Genomic DNA, 25,391 nt, shown 5'->3' with positions numbered 1-25,391 from the left:
TTGAGGTCTAACGAGTCAACTCGAGAGGGATAGTTTGATAATTCTATCATAATATAAACAATGTATGTGTATTAACATGAACATGCTTGTGTGATGATCAGGTTCTATTGTTAGAATCACTTGATACTTGATTATGACCAGAGTACAACATTCATATTTGAGGTAAGAGATATTATAAGTAATCTTAGTTATGAATAAATCAAATTGCATTGCAAGTTATTATTGTGGTTGTATATTAACATATTTAGAAATGTAGCTTTTGAGTGTGAACATGATATGCATAGAATGATCATGCATGAGTTAATTGCAATGAGATGACTATATGCACATGTCAGTTGTAATATATCATGAATATTAGAAAGCGAGTATTTTATGATAACATATTTATGTTATAATCTTTGAATAACATGTATTATGATAGATTGTAATTAGCCTTGAGTGACTTGAATTTGGTCATGTTGTTTAAATTTATATTGAGATTAGTATGCTTAACCCCTTAAATCTTGAAAGCGACAACCTGTGAAAAGGGTTACCTGGTTCGCGGACAGAGTGCAACCACCATTAAGAGTGGGACACCGGTGATTTAACAATGTAGAGACTACTTTATTACATGATAAGTATGATACAAAGTGTAAACCCTAATGTTATTTTGAGATTGAGAATGAGATACATCGTGATTATTTTATGATGACACTCATGGGATAATGAGTGAAACATGAGCTTGAAAGTAAGATTCAAGATAATGAACCTAAGATATGACTTAGGGTTTTATATTCACACAGTATTTGGTACTCGAGACAACTATAGACAGTTTAAAGTCATTTATGGTTAGGATGTAGCATGAACTATGCCGAGTTTGAGTCTGACCTCCTAGCTAACTACCGGTGGGGTCCCCTCTTGTTATTTCACTACAACTCTTGGTGATCCGGGGATCACTGAGAGTGTATGCTTCATAGTTTGGCCATTGTAGAATTTGGGTGTTCTACACGGGTTGTTATGCCTATAGACAACTATAACCGGTATAGTCGACTTACTGTTATAATTTGTAAAGAGTAAGTGCTAGATTGAGTGAGTTAAGAGAGAAAAATTAAAATATACAAACCTTTTATGGTGTATCAAAAACTAAACTCAGATTAGGAGCTTATAGCCCACTATAATTGTAAGTTAAAGTCATTTATTGCTTATAAATATTCTTTACTGAGTTATAAACTCACACCTGTATAATTATAACTGTAGGTTTCAGGCACACTAACGCAATATGACATGATAAACTACTCTGACTGTGCAACAGAGTATTTATTAGTTTTATTTTCTTGTCATTGAACACTCATGTAATTATTATTTTCATATGTTATGAATGATGAACTTTGTCAAAGAAATTGAGTTTATTAGAAAAAATAATTAGCTATGTTTTCTCTGTGTGAACTCTGTATGCTTTCCCTCTGGAAAGTAACACCAATTGAACTTAGAGTCTCAAGGTCCCAGATCAGGGTGTTACAAGTACAAAATCCACCATGAAACTGCTAAATGTTGTTAGGGCCATAGTCTATATTCGTCACTACCCAACCTCGATACCATCTTCCTGTATTTATTACACATAAGAACTAACTCATCATTCTAGACTGCCATATCCGGATTCATGTATGACCTCCTAACAAAGGTAGGGTTTTTCACCACTCCCTAACTTTTGCATGTATATCTCATGCTAGGTCTACGATGGATTTGATATGCATGAATTTTTTAATATTTACTTTTATCCATGCATTTAAATCATTTTCAGTATTCTCCTTGTCAATGGATTTTCATCTTTCCATTAGGAATGGTAGTGGATCAGGGTGAAGGTAGGGGACAAGGTCTCTACCCCAACACCATCTCAAAATTCTGCCCTCCATCCCCACCTTCATCTTGCACGGGTTTTGATTTTAACCTCCATCCCCATTTTTCATGTCCTCCATCCTTGGTCCAAACGGGGCGATGTGGGGCAAGGCCGTGTTTCTCCCCGGTCCACTACCATCCCTAAAGGTATTTTAATTATTTTACTAATGGGGATCACAGACGCAACAGGGCAGGGAAAAGCGTAAGTCCATCCCCACATGGGTTTTGATTTTAACCTTCATCCTTGCTTCCATCCTCGTTTCATGTCCTCCATCCCCGATCCAAACGAGGTGAGGCCTCATTTTTCTCCTGATCCAGCCATCCCTACTTTCCACCTCTTTAATGAAGGAATGAGTGAAAAGACATCCTAATATCATGGGCCTATGTCACAGGAACACACCATTTCGGGTGCATGTCCTGGTGACACACACCTGGTGACACACATGGCAGATTTTTAAAAAACTAAAAATTATTTTTTTTATTTTTTATTTTAAATACCTTTTGAAGTTGGATCCATGAAAATTAAATATTTATATCAAGGTAGAAATCAGGCTTTACACTCCAACAAAGATGATGATCCGGCATAGCAACGAGGTACTCAAGTAATGAGTGAAAACCGATTAAAAATCAAGTGCAACTACAATCATAATATTTTTTTTATATAATATGAAAGTATGAGCCTTGTGGCATGCTCTTAATTGCAATATATTTAATATTTTACATTATTCTTGTGAAATAGTTGATGTTTGATAATGTCTTATGTGGCTCATAGAGACATAAGTGCTTCATATGTGATTTTATGGTTGTATTTCTTGCAATTCATCATTATTTGATGTAATATGGCTTTTTTAGAATTTTTACTAATTTTTTGAAATTTTTTATTAAAATTTTATGATACAATACAATACAGTGTTACTATTGGCCTGATCGGTACGGGTAACTATACAGACCTTGGTTCAAACAATGACCAAACTCCTGAAATATCAAAAATAGAAAAAGATGGTCTGTCTCTTATGATGCAACACCATCAACCATTGAAACTTTAACATCATTCCCTCATACTTGGATTTTAGTTTACAAACAACTCTTTACATTCTTCCTCCATACTTGGGTTTTTGTGTAAAAACAAATATTACAAATTTAGGTTTTCACAATGCATATGGTTTAATAGCTTCAAGAATTCAAATGTCAAAATCAATAAATTAAATTATAAATTTCAGAAATCAGAATTTCGCCACACAATCAGCAAAATGAAAACAAAAGAACACATTTTTCTATCCATTTCCATTGTCCTGTGCAACTCCTGCCAAGTCTTGGCTACTAGTTCCAGACAACAGCATATTTCCTCATGTACCTGCCACCTCTTTTTAGCTTTCAATATTTAATGGAACCTTCTTTTGCATATGATTCTCATATGATTGAGTCACTTCTTTCAAACAAATTATAGAATCTTTACATGCAACAAAAGATTAATAAGACCTACATTTATGATACACTTAACAGAATCAAGGATAGACTACAGAAAAATGTCAGAATATGGCAGCTAATACCCATATGTGCAAGAGAATCCAATAAGCTATGAGGCTCATCCTAGCTCCAGGCCGCTTCATCAAAATGCGCCCACCGGAAACCCTAAAAAGCATATGAGAAATCCTTGATGAGATTAAATGAGACGATAAATAGAGATGAAAATAGACTACAAACGAACAAACTAAAATTCTAATACATCAATCTTCAAACCAAAGTTCATATCTCCAAGATCAATATAGTCTTAAGCTTCTTTTTTGCATGTGTTGCTGATCTAGCACAAGGAAGATTTGGTTCAGGCTTTCAGAATTAGCCTATGGGAGTGAAAAGATAAACCTCTCATAAACATCAAGGACCTAAGAACCATTGCAAGAAACAAAACAATTAAACCCAAGACTTACCAGATACCATCAATGCGATCAGCAAGCAGCTTTGCTTGTTTTGGGATAAGGCCAGATGTGTTGAGAGATTTAAAAACATGACCTGCATAAGTATTACTCATATTTAATAAAGCACTTCCAATTTTTGCTTGCACCATGCATGAATAATAAAGCAATCTGAATCAAAAGTTCAACCTTTATCGTCATCTTCATAGTGATTAACTAAGTGATCTGATTCCATATCAATATTCAAAGCAAGGTGTTCACTTGATCCCTTGTACATTGTCCTCACAATTGCAGCAGGAGAGGTGTTAGGAATTGAATTCTTGCTCTGTTGCCCCTGAGAAAAGACAGTTCTCCATCAGAGGGAAATAGACAAAATAGGAAGAGCAAACATGCAGAGTATCGTCCAATTCATAAAGCATGGAAGCGGTCACTTCATAAAAGCTAAGGGAAATGGAATATATAAAAGAATTAGAAGCACCAAAGTGACCATTTTTTATTCAAAAGCATTCACGACATACTGATCTAACAGAGAACGGTTGGATCCAATAAAAAATGTTCATATTATTTGCATTAACACAAACCAATCATCCAGCTGACCACAAACTTACGGGAGAACGTTGATGATAACCCAAGACACGAGATAATGTATAGAAAATTATGCTGATTACACTGAGTGAATGTCACATATATGCAAGGGAGGTCATTTCTCTCTAATGTAGTAGATCACACTTCAGCATCCCTTCAAAATAGTTCCCTAAGAAGTTATGCACATAGGAAGGCAAAACATTTTAAAGATTCTTTAATTACATTCCAGAAAAACCGTTCCAGCTATGTAATACAGACTCTTCTAACAGGGTATGTGACACTTGGACACAACTTCCTTTGTGTCTGGTGAGTCAACCACACTGAGGTCCATTTCTGTCCAAAAGTAGATTCAGTTAACCCTAACCAAGTTCAATTTTATCTATATTATATATATAAATACATAAATGCACACATACAGGCAGTGTTAACTTAAAACTGTTAAAAATTTTATTTATATATATATATATATATATATATATATATACACCCTCCCCGCACCCCCTAACCCAAGTTTTTTAAAAGTGCCACATCTCCGCATCTGCACCCATATCTGCACCCGCATCCACATCAGCACCTATGTGACATAGCTTTCCAGTTTTTGAAGAAACATATACATGGGAAATGAAATGTAACAAACAATACTCTCAGTGATTCCTAATAAAATAGGCATCTTCCAAGATGTAATCGCGCTAGATTTTCAACTTGTCATTGCTCAGTGAAAGATCAGGATTTTCCAGGCAGCCAACAGGCAAGCATATTTTCAATGACAATTGCATGGTGAATGTTTAAGATAATATAAAGTAAAACCCAAGATGGATCAGGTACAAAGAACAACTGATGTTATGATTGATCATGATATCTGACCTTCTCCAGATATTCCAAAATAAATAAATAAAATCCATAACTGGAAAACTTCACCACATAAAAGATGTACATGCACAAAGGATGGGCACTAAGAGATAGACGCTCATATGTTCCCAATACTCATTACATGCAGTCAAATATATTAGCAATCATACTATGATTAAATAAGATAAATATGATCATTAATATGAACAATAACGAGTGAGATTTTATTAGTCAACTAAGGTCCATGAAGGCATTCAAGGCTGCATTATTTTTCCTATAGAAAAGACACAAGGACAATTAATCTACTCTTTGTAATGAGCACCCTTAGAATGTCGCATGTTCCAACCTGAACAGACAAAAAAACAGAATACATAACTTCCCCACCTTGTCCTTTAGGTATGACTTTATAATCTCATCCTTGACTAAGGTCTTATATTTGGTGTCTAAACTGAACCAAATTGATCTTAGTTGGCTACGGCCAATTTTTAGATTTAATCTGAAGTTTGATCTCTTACAATTTGATCTTTTGGTTGTATAAGTTGTAACTACTGTCAGTGTCTTCATTGGCAATGATATGTTTCCTCCCTTTCAAAAAAAAAAAGAGTTCTAACCTTGTTCTTTATCAATTTTCTAAGTCTACCAGAGTCCTATAAGCTATTGTAAGTTCGGATATGATTAAATACTTATACCCATCATTGTATAAGCTGAACCAAATCGATCTTAGTTGGCTACGGCCAATTTTTAGATTTAATCTGAAGTTTGATCTCTTACAATTTGATCTTTTGGTTGTAAGTTGTAACTACTGTCAGTGTCTTCATTGGCAATGATATGTTTCCTCCCTTTAAAAAAAAAAAAAGGAGTTCTAACCTTTTTCTTGATCAATTTTCTAAGTCTACCAGAGTCCTATAAGCTATTGTAAGTTCGGATATGATCAAATACTTATACCCATCATTGTTTTTACAGCTGTCTTTCTGAAGGGTCTCTTCTCATAGAAAAATATCAAAATGTCAGTGTGCCTTATTCTTTGTCAGCTTTTGAAATTTTCATGTTTTTGTCTTTCCATTTTCAACCAGAATCCCTACATAGTCACTCACAAAGATTTTTCAGATATTTAGTGATCACCCATATTATTGAGACACACACACACACACACACACACACACACATATATATATATATATATATATATATATATATATATATATATATATATATATATATATATATATATATATATATATATATATATATATATATACTAGGTTATATGAAAAGTAGTTTTGTATCTTCCTGAAAAAGAACCAATATGTGGAAGAAAAAAGGACTTTGACATAATATATAACTTTCTTGAAGAACTGGAAACACATTGTTCTATTGAAATTGGAGATCTTCTGAAGGTTGCTGGCTAATTATTTCCATGTAAGAACTGAGAAAGTATCCAGAATTGCACGTACAAAGTTCCAACATGAATGGCAGAAACTAAAGATTGTTATAGTCTTGTAACTAATTACCCCTGTGATTTTGAGGATTATGGATGAATTCCTATATGCGAAAAGTTAGGTACATCTACCTAATTTTGAATTAAGTTCTACAAAATCTGGTTTAATGATATCAACATAAATCAAATAAACACAAAAATCTTTTGTTTGTTTGTTTTTTCATTGTAAATTATACAGGAAAAGGAACACCAATTCTATGACATGACAACCAAATATTTTTTATGCAGCACAAACTAGCTTTTTTCTTTTACTACTTAAAAAACCTTTTTCACATAGCACAAACTAGTACCATTTTACCTGGACTACTTAAATACTTAGAATGACAAGCTAAACTCGTTCTGCTTTTTCGATAAGGTAATAAAATGAATAAACCTAAAGAAAACTGGATAAACTGGCAAAGCAGATTCAAAGAAATAAAAGAATAAAACTTACCACATCTTCAATTTCAGATATCTCAGACCCATTTACTGAAGTTGATGCTTCATACCCACTCCTCTCATGGATGACATATGGTGGAGCTTCATGATCCAGAACTGAAGACTCAAGTAATTTATTCTTTGCTAATAGATCATCTATTTTCTTTTGTAAGCTGTGCAGCTTGGCATCCATTTCCTGGGTTTTTAACTTTGAGCTATCAGTGTCCATTATTACTGCTATTACCATCTTTTCCAATACCTGCAAAAGTGACCTTGCACTAACTGGCTTCTTATCTGCCAATGCCTCATGTCCTCCCAGTTTCTGAATTATTCTCTCCACACCTGACATCAGATTGGTTAAGTCGTTGGTTTTCCTTTCCATGTCCTGATTATTGGAGACAATTTTCTCAGATTCCTGCTTCAGATGTGCAATCTCACAATTCTGAGCTGCTAGGACTGCCTTAAGTTCTTTCTCTTCATTGATGCAAGTGTTTACCATTTGCTGAAGTTTTGGAAAATAATCAAGTATGTAGAAGATCTTGTCCATGGGACTTGGAGGTACTGAGCTTTCTATTGTCTTTGGGTAGTCAATCTCAAGCTGCTGCACTTTCTCGGAAAGAGATACTATTTGAGCTTCGGATTGGATATAATCTGCTCCTGAAAACCAAGAAAGCTGTTAATAGAACAAGAGTAGAATGCCAATGTGAGGTCTAAAATAAATATCTTCAATAGCCAAGTATCAAACAGGTGTTCACCTTGATCTTTGACTGAGGTTTGGTACAAAGACGAGAGTTCCACTTCCTTTTCCCTTAGTGCATCCTCTTTCTTCTGATAATCCTCCAGCTTACATGTCAATGCATGACAGGAAATTTGCAGCTCTTCTAGATCTCCTTCCAACTGGGAAACTTTTGTTTGGCTTAAATTTCTCTCTTGTAGTGCACTTTCCAAATCCTGTTCAACCTCTATCAATTTATTTTGCAACCCTTCCATTGCCTTGCACCTTCTACTATCAACATCTTGAAAGTGCTGGAGTTGATGCCTAACATCTCCTGCAACCAATAACAGGCTCTCTGCTGCTTTTACACAATCATCAGCAGAAACAGTTTCTCCTAGATGTGCTTCTGCATCCTTGTCAAAACTTGAGTCTGTTACATGGACCTTGGAGTTAATGTTTAGTAGATCATGGTTCTCCGTATTCTTCAGCACTTGTGTAGCACCAGTGCATGCAGAAAGTAAAATACCAATATTTTTCTGCAAGATTGATACTGTGGTCTGCTGTGCTTTCTTATAGGCTTCAAGATCATTGACATTTAACTTCAAGCACCCCATGGAATCTAACAGGCATATTACTTTATTTTTCATTTTCTCTAGCTGCTGTAACAGAGACCCAATTCGATGGTCTAGAGAAATTGAGTAATCTTCAAATTTATCACACAGAAGTTTCACATCCAAGTCAGAACTTACACTCTCCACCCTGTCAGTCTCCCCTACATTTGTTTCATGCACTGAAACCATATCGTTTAGATGGTCATCACACTTCGGGCCTGGAGAAAGCTGTCTGACTGAATATTTCTGACATGCAGAAAGAACAAATTGATCATGTACATGTTGATATAAAATGCTAATCAACAAAGAAGAATGGATTACTTTTTTACTTATTTAGAAAAACAAAAATAAAGAATCAGATGCAAACAACTCCTCAAGAATGGACAAAGGAATGAACACCAAAAGAGAAAAATGGGTTTACCATTTCAAAGTAAGAGAAAAGGCCTTCTGTATGGCTTTCTCATGTGTCAAAAGGATTAAAATAAATAGCATATTTCATCGTGGTCAGCATGTTAAGATTCACAATTTCCTATCTTCAGCATCAATACAAAAGACATTCTAAGCATACCCAAAGACTGCATGAGCTTCTTCTGATGTGCCAAAAATTAAGGACATGAAACTACAATGAAACTATATATGGTAAATATATGGTACTACCAATAGAAACATCAACCCATAGTTGCGCATGTATCTAATTAAGCAGACCCTACAGGTGTTTATCATGTTCTTTTTTTCACTAGCAAATATGCTTTGGATGGAGTAATTTTGACATAAAATGATAAAACCTGAAACTTTATCATAAAATTTTTGTGCAATTTAGGCCTTTGTTTTTTTTATTTAAAAAAAAACTGTCCAATTATCAAAATATTCTAATAAAAAAATGCTTAATTTTAGTTAAATTTAGAAAATCAATTGGGTTTGCAAGATAGTATGATACTATCGATTACCAAATATTTACCTGTAAATTCTCTGCATTCAAGATGCTTGTTTTATAGAGGATCGATTAGAAAATAGAATCTTTAAAGAGAATAAGTGCTCTCAGATAAGAGAAGGTAATAGAAAAGGAAAGAGCTTATGATGATCCTAAGATCCGTGTGAAGGCCATAATAAATAAAAAAGTACTGTAGCAGTACCTGCTCAATGAGTTCTAGGCTTTGAAAGTTTTGCAATGAGGCATGTTTCTCATCCAACAATGCTGAATCCTCTGTTTGACCTATCTGATTCGCTATTTCTTGAAGCAAAAGTTCGATGGTCCTCAACCCATCAAATGTTTTTGAAGACCTTTCTGTCAAATGATGCAGCAGCTTGTTTGTGCTGATTTTCATGTTCTGCAGGCAATTAAGCTGATCATTTAGCTCAGAAGTCTGCTTTTCTAATCTGGACTGGGTTCCAGCTAACTGTTCCATACACACAGACAACTTGGCCTGTAAGTCACCAACTACGGTTTCATTTGCTAATTCCGCTCTTTCCTTATCCTTGTGAAGTACAGATAGATCTGCCTCTGCTTTTGAGAATGCATCTTGTAGGGTTTTAATAGTTGCATAAGAATCTACTAACTTGAGAGCCTGAAAACTAGCTTCCTCCTTTGCCCTCTCTAGCTCTTCCATAGCACTGTCCGTTTGAATTTGTGACTCACGAATGTGCTCTGATATCAATTTCACCCTATCTAGAGGATCTTCCAATATGAAATCACCAGGAACAGAGATGCTTTCTAAAGAAGCCATAATCCTCTGGAGCATGCCATTGCTCTCAAGCAAAAGGTGTTCTACGTGAGACTTTTGATTGTTTGCTTCAGCAAGATTCGACTCAAGGTCTGGGATGTGTTTCAAGTCGCTTGACAGCCTAATTATCTGATCTTCGTATTCATGACGTGCAGATTCAAGATGCTGTAGCTCCAACTCGAGCTTCTCAATTTCTGCATTCTTTTCATCAGTAGAAAGCTTCCAACTAGATTCAAGATGCTGCAGCTCCAATCTGAGCTTCTCAATTTCTGCATTCTTTTCGTCAATAGAAAGCCTCCAACTCTCCTTTTCTTGAACCAACCCTTTGCCTTTCTTGACAGCCATAGACAGCTTTTCCCTCAGTAATGCTGATCTCTCCTCAGTCTTAACTAGTTCTTTCTGGAGCATGTCTCTCTCAATTTTCAGAGTTGCCATCTCTTCTGCCAGATTCTTCAACTCTTCCATGAGATTGTTTATCTGAAGCATACGTTCCTCTTCTTTTGAAGACATTTCCACCAACAGCTTTTTGCATTCTTCAAGCTCTTGGATTTTATCACCAGCCATATCAATTTCTTTCTGCAGCACGTCTCTCTCAATTCTCAGAGCTGCCACCTCTTCTGCCAGTTTCTGAGCCTCGTTCATTAGATCGGTAATCTCTGACAAATGTTGTTTTTCTTTTGAAAATGCTTCATCGAACATCTTTTTGCATCCATCCAGCTCTTGATCCTTGGCATCTAATGAGCTTTTCAATCTCTGCAGTTCCTCACTCACATTAGAAGAGTCACGGATTTTATCTGTAATCTTCCCAAAGCATCTTTCAAGTATGCCTGAATCCGGCAACTGCTCAGGGAGCTCTTCATGATTCATCGTCTCACCAGCAACCTCAAGCAATCTTCTGATCAGTTCATCTTTCTCAGACGACATCAAATCAGTTTTTTCAATAATTACCTTATGCTTAGACATAAGGCTGTTAAATTCCTCCTGAAGATAATCCTTCGTATTCTTTTCTGCCAGAAGGTTCGCATGGAGGTCATCAACCTCCTTTTGAACTTCCGACAACTCGGACTTGTATCTTTCCACAGCTGACTGGCTTTCACTCATTTTATTTTGCAACTGCAGAGTCTCCTCCCTAGCCTGCAACAGTGATTTCCCCAGCCACTCCACATGAGACACAAATTCCATCGATGATACAGATTGGGGCAAGTCGAAGTACGATAAGGTGCCCTTCAGTTTCTCAAAAATGTTGTCCTTTTCCAACAAGAGATCCTCCAAAACACCTTTCTGGTTGGCAAGCCATTGTAACTTTACTGTGATATCCTCAGATTGAACGTCCTCAGCTATAACGACATGAGACAAGATCTCTTCGGTTTTCTGAAGGAATGAAGTCTTCAGTGACAATGATTGCTGAAGCGAGTTCACTAAATCCTGACTTCTGGACAGCTCTTTTTCCATCATAGCAGCATTCTCCTTGTGCGCAGCTTCTGCCATCTCTAGTACATCAGATTTCTCTCGAATTTGAGACAAGAATTTCTCCAGTTCATTTGATTTCTCCATTAACGACTGCTTTAGCGAATCGCGCTGTTGAACCAAGGATTTGCCTTTAGTCACTGCCATACTGAGCTTTTCTTTTATAGACTGATACTTCTTTTCCGACTGCTCAAGGTCTGCCCCAGCTTTCATCCTTTCTGCATTCAAGGCTTCTAGGTCCTCTTTAGCTTTGTCCAACTGCTCAAGCAGTTTCCTATTTTCTTCTTCAAGCACAGCTCTCTGTGCAATCACCTCATTCAGCTCAGATTCTTTTCCTCTGAACTTCAGCAGTTGTTTGTGAGCTAGATCAACGATTACACTGGCATCTTCCTCGTCCGGCATTGTGGTCTCGGGATCAATTTCAATCAAGCATCTTCCAAGATCCTCAACTAGGTGAAGTAGCTGTTCATGCTTTTGGATAAGTGTCATGGCATCTTTCTGGACAAGAGCCACTCTCTCTTCAACAGAAGTAACCGATTCATATTCGCTATGAGTTATTTTCACGAGAGAATCTAACAACCCATGGCAGAAGGTATCAAGATACGATTCCCAGTCGATGCGAGCGTCGGCTACAGCTCTTGCTGAAGCTTCTTGCTCAGCCAAGTTTTGCTGCATGGAACCCATGTAAGAGATGGCAACATCATGTGCTATCGATTCTTGGATTACTTGTTCCCTAAGCCCTTCGCGCTCCTTCTCGAGCTCAAGATTAGAATCCACTGCTTCGCTTTGTTTCCTGTATAACTCATTCCATTTTCCATTGAGATCTTCGATCTCTTGGTCCTTTGTAAACAGAACAGCATGAAGCTCCCGAATCGTGCCATCGGATTGCAATCTTTCGCTCAAAGCATTCTTCGTGTGCGAAATAAACTTTGAACAATCTTCAAACATCAGGTGCACAGGCGTGTCGGAGATGGAAGCCGCTGGTAATCCGTCCCTTTCTTCTGCTTCGCGAAGCCGATTCACCAGTCCATCGTTGTCCTCGTGAAGCCCAAGTTGCTGCTCGCTTAGCATTCCCAGCTGGTGATGAAGATCTGAAAGTTCTTTGAAGAATCTTTCCCTTTCTTCCTGAACTCAAAATTCAGCATAGCTAATTATCGGGACCAATAAAAAAGAAATGTCGAAAATGAAAAACCCTTTGACATGGTACAGAAGATAACTCACCTGCCACGATGGGGAGCAAGCAATGTTCAAGGAGGCCTTGCATTCTTCAAGCTCGTTCCTCATCTGCTCTCTCTCGGCCATCGTCCTCTCGAGCTCGTCCCGCACTCTAACCAATTGATCCCTCATATCCTGCACCTGCTGCTCCATCTCCATCCCAAACGCCACATCTTTAGTGTTGCCACTAGAATCCTCACCCTGATAAAGGCTGTCATCGATCGACTGAACCTCGCCACGATCGACAACCACAATCGATTCCTCGAGGCGTTCGTTCCTCACTTCAACAGGAACCCACTGATCCGTTGCATCGACGAAGGCTTCTTCCTTGCTAGCATCATCCGCCAGTCCCCCATCAACAACCGGAGGAGCACCACTGGCATCATCCACACCAGAATTTTGCAATGATCCAATCATTACCTTCTCGCCGCCATCGACTTCTTCTCCGCTACCCGAACCAAACTCCGATTGTGCAACGCCCGAATCGCCCGTCGATCCCGAATCAACGCCATGACTAGATCCATCCCCAACACCACCCGAAACCCGATCTTCAATCTCACCATCGTCCTCCCGCCTGGCGCCAACACCGGCACTAGAAGCAGCAGCAGATGGAAGCGAATCCGCGACCTCTACGACGACGCCTCGATCCGAATCGCCGCCGCCCGCCGCGCCACATTGGGCATCAGGGCCTTCGTTCGAATCAGCAACATCCTTCGCCTCGCCGGTTTGTTCTTCGTCACGGGGCGCACCATCTTCCCCGTCGGACATATCTGCGCAACACCTCTCGTTCTCCTTCTACTCCTCCATTTCGCCTTCCATTCCGAACAGCAAAAAAGTGCACCAATTGAATTCAGTAGCAGAAGCAAAGATGGTCGTATCTCGTTCCATTCAATCCGATCATGAGAATTGCCCGTTTCATTGATCAATTCAGACGAAGAACAAGCCAAGATCAAAGGAAGCACAATTCAGATATCCAAAAGGAAACGATGGCAATACGTGAGTGTGGTCAATTGTAAACATACCTTGATCCTTCCCTCTCTCTCTCTATCAACTACTCAAGCGAGGAATTTGTGAACTCTGGATGGATGGGCTGCGGATTGCTTGCCTTATTGGGCAACCACAACAACAACCAGCACGTAAGAGAGGTGCATTCCCATCGAGGGTCGTTGGTGCGAACTACTGAGAGCAAGCCTTCTATTCGTTTGGGGTCAATGGGTACCGGTGCGTTTTGTAAAGTGGTCATAAATATCGTCCATATTTTGAAAATGCTACCATTTTAATGCGATATTTTCGCTAGTTGTTATTTTGCAGTTAAAACTGCAATATTTTCAAAATACCATTTCTTGTGAAAATGCTGTGATTTTAGAGCTACATTAAAGTTGAAAATGAATTTTCCAACTGTTTTTTACACACAAATATTTTTGGAAAAACGCAAGATTTTAAAAATATTCGGAGATTCTCATGAGAAAATATTTGTGAGTACACTAAACGGTTCGGATCGGATGTAATCAAATACCATATTCAACTAATCGGTTGTTAATCAGTTGTTGGCTAAACGGATTCGAATTTGGATTCAGATTTGAATGGTGAAAGCCTTGTACCAGATTGGGTTTTTTAGATGTAAATAGATTTGGATATTTGTCGGATTTGGTTGCACAAAATCAAAACCATATCCGCATCTGGTTATTATCGAACATGGTTTTGGCTTACCGAATGCAACTAAACAGAATCAAATTCGGTCTGATATCGGATAAAATCCGATTCATGTATATCCTTATGTACACTCCTTTGCTTGCAACTCGGCAGCCTAAGGGTGCAAATATGAGTTGGATCATCTTGATCCAAATTAGAACCAGAATTTTGTACATAAGATCTGGATCTTGGTCTGAATAAGATTCAACGGTGTGGGGTTAAATATGGGACAGAATACTGGATCCAATTAAAGAAAAACAAAACAAGCTTTTTACATGTAAATATGAATCAAGACATCAAATATCTTAAAATTTTATATTAAAAAATAAAGTGTCTGATCCGAAGCACTGGTCTAACCAAACCCCATCTATTTGCCGCCTTACTTGCAACTAGGCATCGACCATAGTTACCAAAATGTGAAATGGATACGGGAAAGCATAGTGACAAATATCGCAAGATTTATTAAAACGGTAATTTCTCGTGATATTTTCAAAATATTATGAGATTTATGAAAAAAACATAAATACCGTGATTTAAACATGATATTTACCATGAACAACAGTGTGTTTTTATTTTTAAATAAGTTTTATTAATATTTTCTTATAAAAAATATTTTTAAAATTTTTAAAATTTAATTTTTTTATTTCTGAGGTTTTGCCAAAAATGTGATATTTATGAAAATTTTCAAATTCTCACAAGTGTTTAAAAAATGATATTTTTTGCCGTTTTTAACTTTTGTCACTAGGATGGTAAGCGATGCATGAAGCGGAAGCAGAGAAGAGAAAAAATAAATGCAAAAGAAACTAGTGAGAAGTGAAGAGAAGGAAGCGAGGGGGGAAGCTAAAGATAAATAAATAATAACATGAAAACCAAAAAAAAACAAGGAAGAAGCGAGGAGGAAGCGAATAAGATTAATCAGCTGTACTGCTGACTTTGGTGATGGAAGGTGGGAACCTAAGTGTCCATAATTCACACCAATTGTAGAAACTGTTAGGGAAAATTATAAAATTTAAAGTATTGTCAGAAAAAACAGGAAAGAAGACCCCATCAATGGTAAGTTAAGGTATACATTGCTGTGGAACAAAATAAAAGATGCATGGGATAGTTGTTTACTGCTGGTTTTATTTTTGTTTGTTGCCCAAATTAAACAAGATTGTAGGAATAGTTTATGCACTAGTACATGAACTGCGGGGCTAGTACATAAAAAATGCCTTTCTATATGGCACACCCCCACGCAGTTAAAATTGCTCAACTGCGCTTAGCTCACCAAGAAGCCTTCTGGTTTGTCCTTGCATAGGGATGGCAGTGGACCAGGGGAAAGCAGGGGCCTGCCCCGCCTCGCCCCATTTGAACCGGGGATGAAGGCTACGAAACAGGGATGAAGGCGGGGACGAAGGTTAAAATTCATCCCCATTCGGGGATGAAGGTGGGGATGGACTTACACTTTTCCCCGCCCCGCCCCGTCTCTGCCATGATCCCTGCCTAGCCTCGCCCCGCCCTATCCCCAGTCCTTTTAAAGGATGGCAATAGACTACGGAGAAACGGGGCCCCGCCTCGTCCTTGTTTGAACCGGGGATGGAGGACATGAAACGGGGATGAACGCAGGGGTGGAGGTTAAAATACATCCCCGTAAGGGGATGGAGGTTTTAATCTTGAGACGGGGCGGGGGTGGAGACCCTGTCCCCGGCCCCGGTCCATTGCCATCCCTAATGCAGCTCTCAACGTTCTACAGCTTGAATGACTTAAGCAGGCCCACCTAACCAAGTGTTTGAAGCCTTTGTGAGAAATTATTGAAAACTTTGTCAGCTGAATTTGAGAATTTGACAGGAAGCCTTCACGTTGATGGTTAGCCATGTATGTATATTTTGATGGGTAAACATGCACAGCATCAAAAGTGGTGGTGAACTCTGCAATAGTACATCCTTCTAATCACTTTGTGGCAAAATCAGTCCCTTGTTCAAGTAGAAAGTTGCATTCAACTCATATTTGGATCACAGATCTCTCCTATACACCAAATTTTAGGAACCATGACCTGCATCTTTCAACAATGCCTGCAAGGGCTTCACCTTCTTGGCTAGGGGCGAGAATGACAGTTTAGAATCCACAGGGGACGTGCCCTACCACAGTGTCGAAGCTGGGTGTACATCTCAGTCACCAGGAAAGAACTCTTAAGGGTTTTACCCCATCTTGTCAGAATCGGTTTTCGGGGAATCTGCCGATTCCGATTCCCGATTCTGAACTGAATCCGCCAATTTTCAACTCAGATGACACGTGTCACAAAAATACTAAAATAACATTAAATGTTTTTTAAACTATTTTTAAAAATTATTTAAAAATAAGCTGAATAAGCTTTGTTTTGTATTGATTTTGAGCCGATACGATACGAGTAGGTCGATTCACAACAATACTTACAACATTGGTTTTACCAACGGAAGGCTTGCCAATGTCCGGTAGGTGATCTGTGGCCTTAGCTTAACCTCAAATTGAAAACAAGAATTAAAAAAAAAAAAAAGGAAAAAAGAAGTCCTACTGTACATACATCTGCTCACGACTGCAATGCCAGGAAATCCAATATCTTCCTATCCGAATGATTGGGTACATGACAGAAATTAGAAGTGTCATCTTCCAATCTTGTCTGCGATATTATAGCTAGTTCTGGTGATAAATCTCGGGGCTAAAAAATGTAAATATATATAAAAATAACAAAAATAAGTTATAAAATATTATGTTTAGACAATAAAAATGCATATATAATAAATAAAATAAGTAAAATGTAAAAGAAAGAAGAAAAACATATTTAATTAAGATATAGAAAATAAATAAAACAGTGAAAATAATAGATAATATTGTGATATAATTCAATTAGCGATATTTTCAAAATATCATGATATTTTGTCTTTAATATTGTTTGCTGAAAATACAGTCGTAATATCGTGATATTTTGAAAATATCACCGATATATGTGACTGTGGTTAGAAATTATCTTAAAACAAAAGGAAACTACAATTTCTAAATAAAGTGGTCTGTCTACAGCCTTAATTAGCTTGTCTACAGAAAGGATAAATCAGCAATGCATTATCTCAACAAATGACCATTAAAAATTATATACATTAAGATCATTATCCAAATAAAAATAAGAGCAAGAAACAAGCAACTCTAACAAATAGCAACAGTAGAAACAAGAGGGCATGTCAAATACAAAACCACAGTTAGGTTTATGAAAGAAGCACATGGTGCTTGTTGGAATGAAAAAGAAAAGGCCTTGCATACCCAAAAGGATCACTTACAACCAGGAAAGCCACATTCATTTCAGAAGCCAAAATGATTTGCTTCTCATATAGTTCTTCCTATAAAGCCAAAAAAAAAAATCACTTCAAATAAATCCTTCTACCCTAACATAAACTAGCAAATATGGTATACAACAACCAAAAAGTCACTTGAGTCCTGAGGTTAAAAAAAGTCAACAGTGAATTATTTTCTTGGTCCGGCACCTATAGTAAAAAGAGATAAATTTAGTGAAAAAACTCTGATAGCAACGGTCCAATATGCTTCAACGGTTGGTAGTTTGCAATACGCACAGACCTACACCCGACTAGATATCACATTTGTTGTGAGAATGCTCAGTCTAATCCAGGCATTGCGCACTGAAAGACAATAAAGAATGTCATGCACTATTTGCAAGGAATGAAGGATTATATGTTGACCTACAGAAAGGTTGGCCACCTAGAGGTCATTGAAGACTCTGATTCAGACTTTAGAAGATGTCTTAATAGTAGAAAGTTCAATACTAGATACATCTTTCTACTGACTAGTGGTATCGTTTTATGGAGAAGCGAAAAGCAGTCTATAATTGATGCTCATACCATGAAGGTGGAATTCATTGCATTATGCAAGACTTTATTTCAGGTTATTTGGATAAAAAACTTTATTATGGGTCTTGGGATTATGGAATCTATTGAGAGACTAGTAAAGATCTTTTATAATAATGAAGTTATTGTGTCATTCGCGAATAACAATAAGAGGTCAACCTCGTGTCAACACATAGAGTTAAAGTACTTTGTTGTTAAATAAAGTACTGAGAATCATTTAGTGTGTATTGATACAATCGGTACGAATGAAATGACTGTAGATCCTCTTACTAAAGGGCTAGCACTGAAATGATATTTTCAACATGTAAAAGGGATGGGTTTGTTTGATTCCTTCTAATGTATCATAATACATTATGGTTATATGTGATCACATTTGTGAAGCTAAATTAATTATCTACAGCTTTATGTATTGTTGATTTTGTATAAAGGATTTCTCATTTGAATAGAAAGAATAACACAATAATAATATTAAATGAACAATAGAATGGGTTAGAGACCAACCTATTCATAAAAACAATATTAACATGCTAAAGAACTGAAAATGAATTATATTGTAGTGCATGAAAATATGACATTTCATAAAGAGATGTTCATCTCTATGACTCGTATGATTCATTCTCCTGATACAGGATAGCATATAAACCACATAAAAATTGAATCGAGATAACAGTAAAATCTTGATAAAGCGATTTTCCATGTCAATGGGTCAAGTGGGACAATGTTAAAATATGAATCGTATTCAACCAGATGTAACCCAGTTTTACATGGGTACATCATGGGATAGCATAACTCATGGGAATTATAAGGCAGTTATTGCAACTTCCCATGCAGGGTCACCACTGATTATGGTAACCTCCCACTACAACCTTTTATTAGAAGTGTATAAAGAGGCATAGTCGCTTGATGAGTGCAACCAAGGTATTCTCTTTATCTCATTTGGGTTCAGGGTCCTACTCACCATTGACTTGACAGTTTGGGTTCATCGTAAGCATTGATATATTGAGGAGAACGTTGTGCACCTACACCAATGCTCTTTTCATCCATGGCATCTACCGATAAGTGTTTTTTGCTTTTAACATCTTGATTCCTATTTTAAAAATACCAACAGATGAGGCTTATCCTCACTCATCATGAGGGACCAAATAAGAGTGATAAAGAGAGTGGGAGGAGAGTCACTAGAGCATCACCGTCGGGAGGGGCCACCATTGGTAGGTAACGCCACTCACTTGTCCTCTTCCTTTTTCTTGTTTTAGGAGTGCGGCAGCCATGGCTACTGGCATTGTTGCAGAGTGAGTGAGAGAGAGAGAGAGGGGAAGCTCACAACCTCTATCGACGACTTTTGTTGGAATGGTGAAGGTCAAGGAAGGGAACGTGCTCTTTCGCCTTAACCACCACCTCTCTTGAGTCAACAAACCGACTCGGTCTGGCCCAGACTGAGTCATGTCTGTCAGGGCATAGATGAGATGGTTTGGGTGAGACCCAAACCAATCGAGAAGAGAAAAAAAGGGGTCTTGATCGATCAAACCGGTCTGAATTGAACCAAACTTATCTGATCTCATCGAACCGGTCTGGGTGTGAACCCAGATATGGTAATACAGAGCGTCCAGATATTAGCGAGGAGCAGAAGACCCTCGACCCCATGTCAAAATTGCTCATTTTGGGTCCATTTTGGGTTGAGGGGTATTTTGGTCACTTTATGAATTTAATTTTTTGAGAATTTTGCTTAATTCATCTCAAAAAATATATTTTGTCTTGTGGTTCTATTTTTATGATCTTTTAAATTACCCTTGTATTTATTTATTTATTTTTAGGTGTTGGATTCTACGGATCCAGATAGTTTTGGTATCCTGTAGGATTTATTTTGTAGCACTAGAGGTTGTAAGAGGTAATATGGGTAGAATTTTGAATTTTGTTTCAGCAATGGATCTGGGTCAAGGTTTGTTTGGGGTCTTAGTGTAAAGATCCAATCCATCCAAAAAAGAAAGCACCTCATTGGTGCAAATGGAGGAGGCTCCTCGTTGGGCCAAAGTGTGGTGGATCTCTTTTCCAAGAGAGGCATTCCTGAGGTGGATCTTATTGGGCCTTGTGGAGGTGGACTTGAAACCTTCAAGGTGGCTAATAGGAAAGCACCTCCCTCTTTAACCCTAAAAAAACAAAGAAATTAAAAATTTAGCTTTTCATTGGCCACCAAAGAGATGGCCTCCCACATGGCCAATAAGAGTCATTGCAACATTTCTTCCTTTAAAAGAACTCAGAAAAAAAGTAAATGGGGCTTTTTATTATTCTTGAATTTTTTTTTTAGAAAATAACGAGAAGAAAAAATGGAGATGATGGAAAGATTAAAAAAAAAGTAGGTTTGGGAAGAAGGAGAACCCAAAGAAAATCATGAACCTGCAAATTTTTTAAGAACTTGTGGATCTTGGTGAGCTTGAGAAGCTCGTGGTGGACATGTTATGAATAAATTGGAAACGTCCAAGTTGAGATACCTAGGACGTCCCTATTGTGGTATGAATCCACCCATTATTGATCACGGTTCCCCTTCATTGTTGTACCTTTCTGCTAAACCTAAAGTCATTGTGTTGTTGTCGATGGTCTGATCGTGAGCTTGAGTGAACTTGGAGCTCCATGGAGTTCACAGGGCCACCAACTTGTGGCTGGCTAACTTCCAGATACACTCTCTTCGACTGTTCTCATGATTTTCACTATTGCATGCTTAAATAAATTTGTGAAACTTGAAATCGTTGTCGTGAAATTTCTGTTTTACTAAACTTGTTAGCATATTCTGAATCAACATCCTTGTTTGAGTTTAAGTTTGTGAAACAATATTTTCTTGAGCCAGCCATAGTGTTCAAGTATAACGTGCACTGGGAATAGATTTAAGGTATTGATGCTTTCTGTTAGGAGGAACTAAAATGAATCCTTGTTAACTTAATGTCATTTTTTGTTTTAGCTATTGCCCGCAAAATTCGTCACTGCATCTGTTGGAAAGTTTTTATTTTAGTTCTTTGGCCTCTCTATTGTTTAGAAAATAGTGTAAAACTGAATCATGTTTTCTTTTATTGAATGTGCAACTGATCTAGCATGCTAGGGACTGATTAGAGCATCTGAACTTCACTTGAGTATTTGTTAAAATTGGAACCATTAAATACTGATATAAATGCACACATTTGATGCCCTAAACAATGTCCCAATTTGAGCAATTTCATGTGTTTGTTGTTGTATTACATGAGCTGAAATTGTTGTAACGCTTAGTCAAAACTGGACTGCCTCTTGGCCTGGTCATTTACCGCTAAATTATTTTGCTCTAATTTATTGTTTTTGAGCATTGTTGTAATAATGAGCGACTGATCAAAATTTTGAGCATGGAATTTGTGTATGTATGCAAGTAATATTTGTTTTCGCTATTGTCCCCGTGGTACAACCTTATTGAACACTATTTTTCTTGAAGGGTTGGTGTTGGATGGCCAATGCTGGAACAAGTCCAGTGTCAACCTGTCCAGACCCATCAGTCGACACGTTGAACTACGGGTCTCCAATATGTTTTCTTTCCTTAAATTTTAATTCCAAACTGAAAAAGGTGCTAGACTTACCTATATTTTTTCTTTGTGAAACACCTAGCTTCAGTCTCGATAGTGGCTATTTATTGTCATTGCATTCTTTGTGGCTGCATTCGCATTAGTGTGAGTGGCGACATTGTTCATCATTGAGAACCAGTTACATGGTTCGTACTAATATATATAGGCATGAAATAAATAAATTAATATATAAATACCTCATCCATAGTTTGAACTTAGCGTAGGTATGTAGTTTCTTATTTTCTAAAATCTAAAAAATATAAGACTTCAAAAAAAGTTTTCAAAATTTATTTTCTCATTTTGGTTTAATCACTTTTGCATCGTAGACATGGCATGTGCTTGTATGCACGAGAATACTTTAGTTTGGTTGTGTCTCCATCATTTTGGTATCAGAGCCTCGTATTTGGATTTTTTTTCCAGATCCTAGAATATCCTTGGGTTCATTTTCGCCATGTCTGGGTGATTGAGTTATTGTGGTCGAGGTGTGCCTAACCTCAAAAACGAAAACTGAAACCTTAGGTATGAGAATCATGACTTGCAAAATCGAGTCGTGGAATTGAACCTGAAAATTTGTGACACCTTGATAAAAAAGGGAGCATCGATCCAAGCATGGTGTGTATGGATCTTAAGGATCTTATAGTCGGTATGACTTCAATCGTAAGTCAATTCTGTATCTACATTCATATCCTGGTTGAATTTTGGATCCGCTTAGAAGATCCAAATGAGAGTCTAGCTTTCTATATTCGAAGTCAAGTTATGTGAATCCTTCGCATAAGGGAGCGAGACAGGGTACTCATTTGACCTTCTCATCTTTTAGTCTAGGGTTAGGTTTGATGATGCCTCGTATGCAAGTTATGTGGTTGAACAAAACATCAATTTTTATGACTTGAAACCTCAAAAAATTGAAGAGGTCATAGGAAAAAATGAAAATGTAAAAATTGGTTCAAATCTCAAGGATGAGTTTCAGTGCAAAGAGGTCGATCCTACATTTAAAATTTTTGCGAAGGAACCCGTAGAGGAACCTTTTTATGAATTCTTTGGTGATCCAATATTCGACAAGGTCAATGAGGAAGATGAAGAGGAACCCTCACCTAAATTTGAGAATGTTCCTATGCGTGAAATCATTGGCAAACCTATCTTCGATGAAGATAAGGTGTTCGAAGAGTTGTCCCAAATTTCTTCGCTTTCTGAAATAGAATATCATAAAGAACTTTCTCGTGTCAATTTTGACAACTTTATGTTCGTTGAGGATCATGAAGATTGTCTATCCTTATGCGAGGACAAACTGACCTTTGACAATCTAATATTAGACAATGTCGATGAGGAAGACCAAGAAGATTTCCTACCTATTTTTGAGGAGATCTTATTAGTTGATGCGGTTTGCAAGGAACCTATGCACGAAGTTGAGGATCCATCTATCTTTTATGATTGTGAGGATATGGAGGATCACCAAGAAAATCATTTTGTCGAGTATTAGGAGTTGTGAAAGAAATTTTTTATGTTGAGCCTTTAGAGCGTACAATTATCCATTTTGTTCCTAAATGTGAGTTGAAAATATTAGATATTTTGGGTGTGAAAGTCCCATTTTTTTTTTGGTTTCATTAGGACTTAGTTGCTCTAGGACATACATTGAGCGTTTAATTTGAAACTAAGAAAATTGCATATAGTTTTTTTGAATTATTAATCCTTGGAATGTGTTTCAATTCTAGTTTTGAAAAAAAAAATGCATCTTTTAGAGAACTTAGAAAGAAATCCATCTTGTGTGTAAAATTCTAAATAGAAAAATTTTACATGTTGATGTTCAAAATTTTTCTGAAATTGTGATTGCTTTGCTTGAAGAAAAATTTGTTAAGTACTCTGTTTTAGATGCATTTTTAACTAAAGACAACTTGTAGAACATGTAAATTTTGAATTTTGTGAAGCTTTACATTGGAGAAATCTGGTAATCTCCCAACTTGATAACCTTATTTTTCTGAATATGCACTAGCCTTACTGTTTTATATCTCTTGACATTATAAGTTGCAAACATATTTATTCTCGTGCATATCTAATTTTGTTTCCATTGCATAGTTCATATCTTATTTCTGAAGACAAATTATGCATTGAGTTTATTTTAAATTTTTGTAGGGATTATGGAGCTTTGCTTGAGAAGAACAAGGTTTCAAGGATGAAACCTTTCGACCCATGAGGGGATGATGTAGAGTATTCAGATATTTGCAAAGAGCAGAAGATCCGTGACCCCATGTCAAAATTGCCCATTTCTTGTCTATTTAGGTTGAGGGGTATTTTGATCACTTTATGTATTTAATTTTCAGAGAATTTTGCTTAATTCATCTCATAAAATATATTTTGTCTTGTGGTTCTATTTTTGTGATCTTTGAAATTATCCTTGTATTTTTTATTTTATTTTATTTTATTTTATTTATTTATTTATTTATTAGGTGTTGGATTCTACGGATCTGGATAGTTTTGGCGTCCTGTAGAATTTATTTTGTGGCACTAGAGGGTGTAAGGGGTAATATGGGTAAAATTTTGAATTTTGTTTCATCAATTGATATGGGTCAAGATTCGTTTGGGGTCTTAGTGTAGAGATCCAATCCATTTAAAAAAGAAAGCACCTCATTGATGCAAATAGAGGATGCTCTTCATTGGGCCAAGGTGTGGTGGGTCTCTTACCCAAGAGAGGCCTTCCTGAGGTTGCTCCTATTGGGCCTTGTGGAGGTGGACTTGAAACCTCCAAGGTGGCTAATAGGAGGGCACCTCCCTCTTTGACCCTAAAAAAACAAAGAAATTCAAAATTTGGCTTATTGACCGCCAAGGAGGTGGCCTCCCACATGGCCTATGAGAGCCATTGCAGTCTTTCCTCCTTTAAAAGTACTCAAAAAAATGTGAAGGGGGGCCATTTGTTATTTTTGAAAAAAAAAACATTCTGGAAAAGAATGAGAAGAAAAAATGAAGAGGATGGAAAGATTGAAAAAAAAAGAGTTTGGGAAGAAAGAGAACCCAAAGAAAATCGTAAACTTGCAATTTTTTTGAGAACTTGTGGATCTTGGTGAGCTTGAGAAGCTCGTGGTGAACATGTTGTGAACAAATTGGAAACGTCCAAGCTGAGATACCTGGGACGTCTCTGTTGTGGTTTGAATCCACCCATTGTTGATCATGGTTCCCCTTCATTGTTGTCTTTGTTGTACCTTGTTGTTGAACCTAAAGTCATTGCGTTGTTGTCGATGGTTTGATCATGAACTTGAGTGAACTTGGAGCTCCATGGAGTTCACAGGGCCACCAACTTGTGGCTGGCTAACTTCTAGATACACTCTCTTCGATTGTTCTCATGATTTTCACTGTTGCATGCTTAAATAAATTTGTGAAACTTGAAATCGTTGTCATGA

General features: G+C 37.2%; 1 protein-coding gene across 2 annotated transcripts; it reads right to left on the bottom strand.

The window, feature by feature from the left end:
- Positions 1 to 3,270: 3,270 nt before the first annotated feature.
- On the bottom strand, positions 3,271 to 14,024 carry LOC149811668 (trans-Golgi network-localized SYP41-interacting protein 1-like). 2 transcript variants are annotated; one of them, XM_089993828.1, is made up of 8 exons: positions 13,889 to 14,024; positions 12,873 to 13,678; positions 9,597 to 12,776; positions 7,893 to 8,709; positions 7,154 to 7,794; positions 3,978 to 4,122; positions 3,804 to 3,885; positions 3,271 to 3,507 (listed from the first exon to the last, which is right to left on the bottom strand). In XM_089993828.1, the coding sequence occupies exons 2-8, from the start codon at positions 13,632 to 13,634 to the stop codon at positions 3,405 to 3,407; spliced, it is 5,730 nt and encodes a 1,909-aa protein (XP_089849954.1). In that variant the 5' UTR covers positions 13,635 to 13,678; positions 13,889 to 14,024; the 3' UTR covers positions 3,271 to 3,404. The 2 variants fall into 2 exon arrangements, with proteins under 2 accessions (XP_089849954.1, XP_089849955.1); XM_089993829.1 differs by having other exon boundaries at positions 7,154 to 7,788; positions 12,873 to 14,024.
- Between the last annotated feature and the right edge of the window lie 11,367 nt (positions 14,025 to 25,391).

The sequence above is a fragment of the Nuphar pumila genome, chromosome 17, assembly GCF_984573655.1.
Source record: "Nuphar pumila chromosome 17, dmNupPumi1.hap1.1, whole genome shotgun sequence".
Taxonomy (NCBI): Eukaryota; Viridiplantae; Streptophyta; class Magnoliopsida; order Nymphaeales; family Nymphaeaceae; genus Nuphar; species Nuphar pumila.
The sequence above is the reverse complement of the archived record's forward strand: the minus strand, read 5'-3'. Positions and strand labels throughout refer to the sequence as shown.

Coding starts and splice junctions, on each gene's coding strand:
- LOC149811668 (XM_089993828.1), bottom strand. CDS start 13,634: ATGTCCGACGGGGAAGATGGTGCGCCCCGTGACGAAGAACAAACCGGC. Junction 8,710..9,596: donor GCCTAGAACTCATTGAGCAG/GTACTGCTACAG, acceptor TCTGCATGTCAG/AAATATTCAGTCAGACAGCT. Junction 4,123..7,153: donor TATCTGAAATTGAAGATGTG/GTAAGTTTTATT, acceptor GTCTTTTCTCAG/GGGCAACAGAGCAAGAATTC.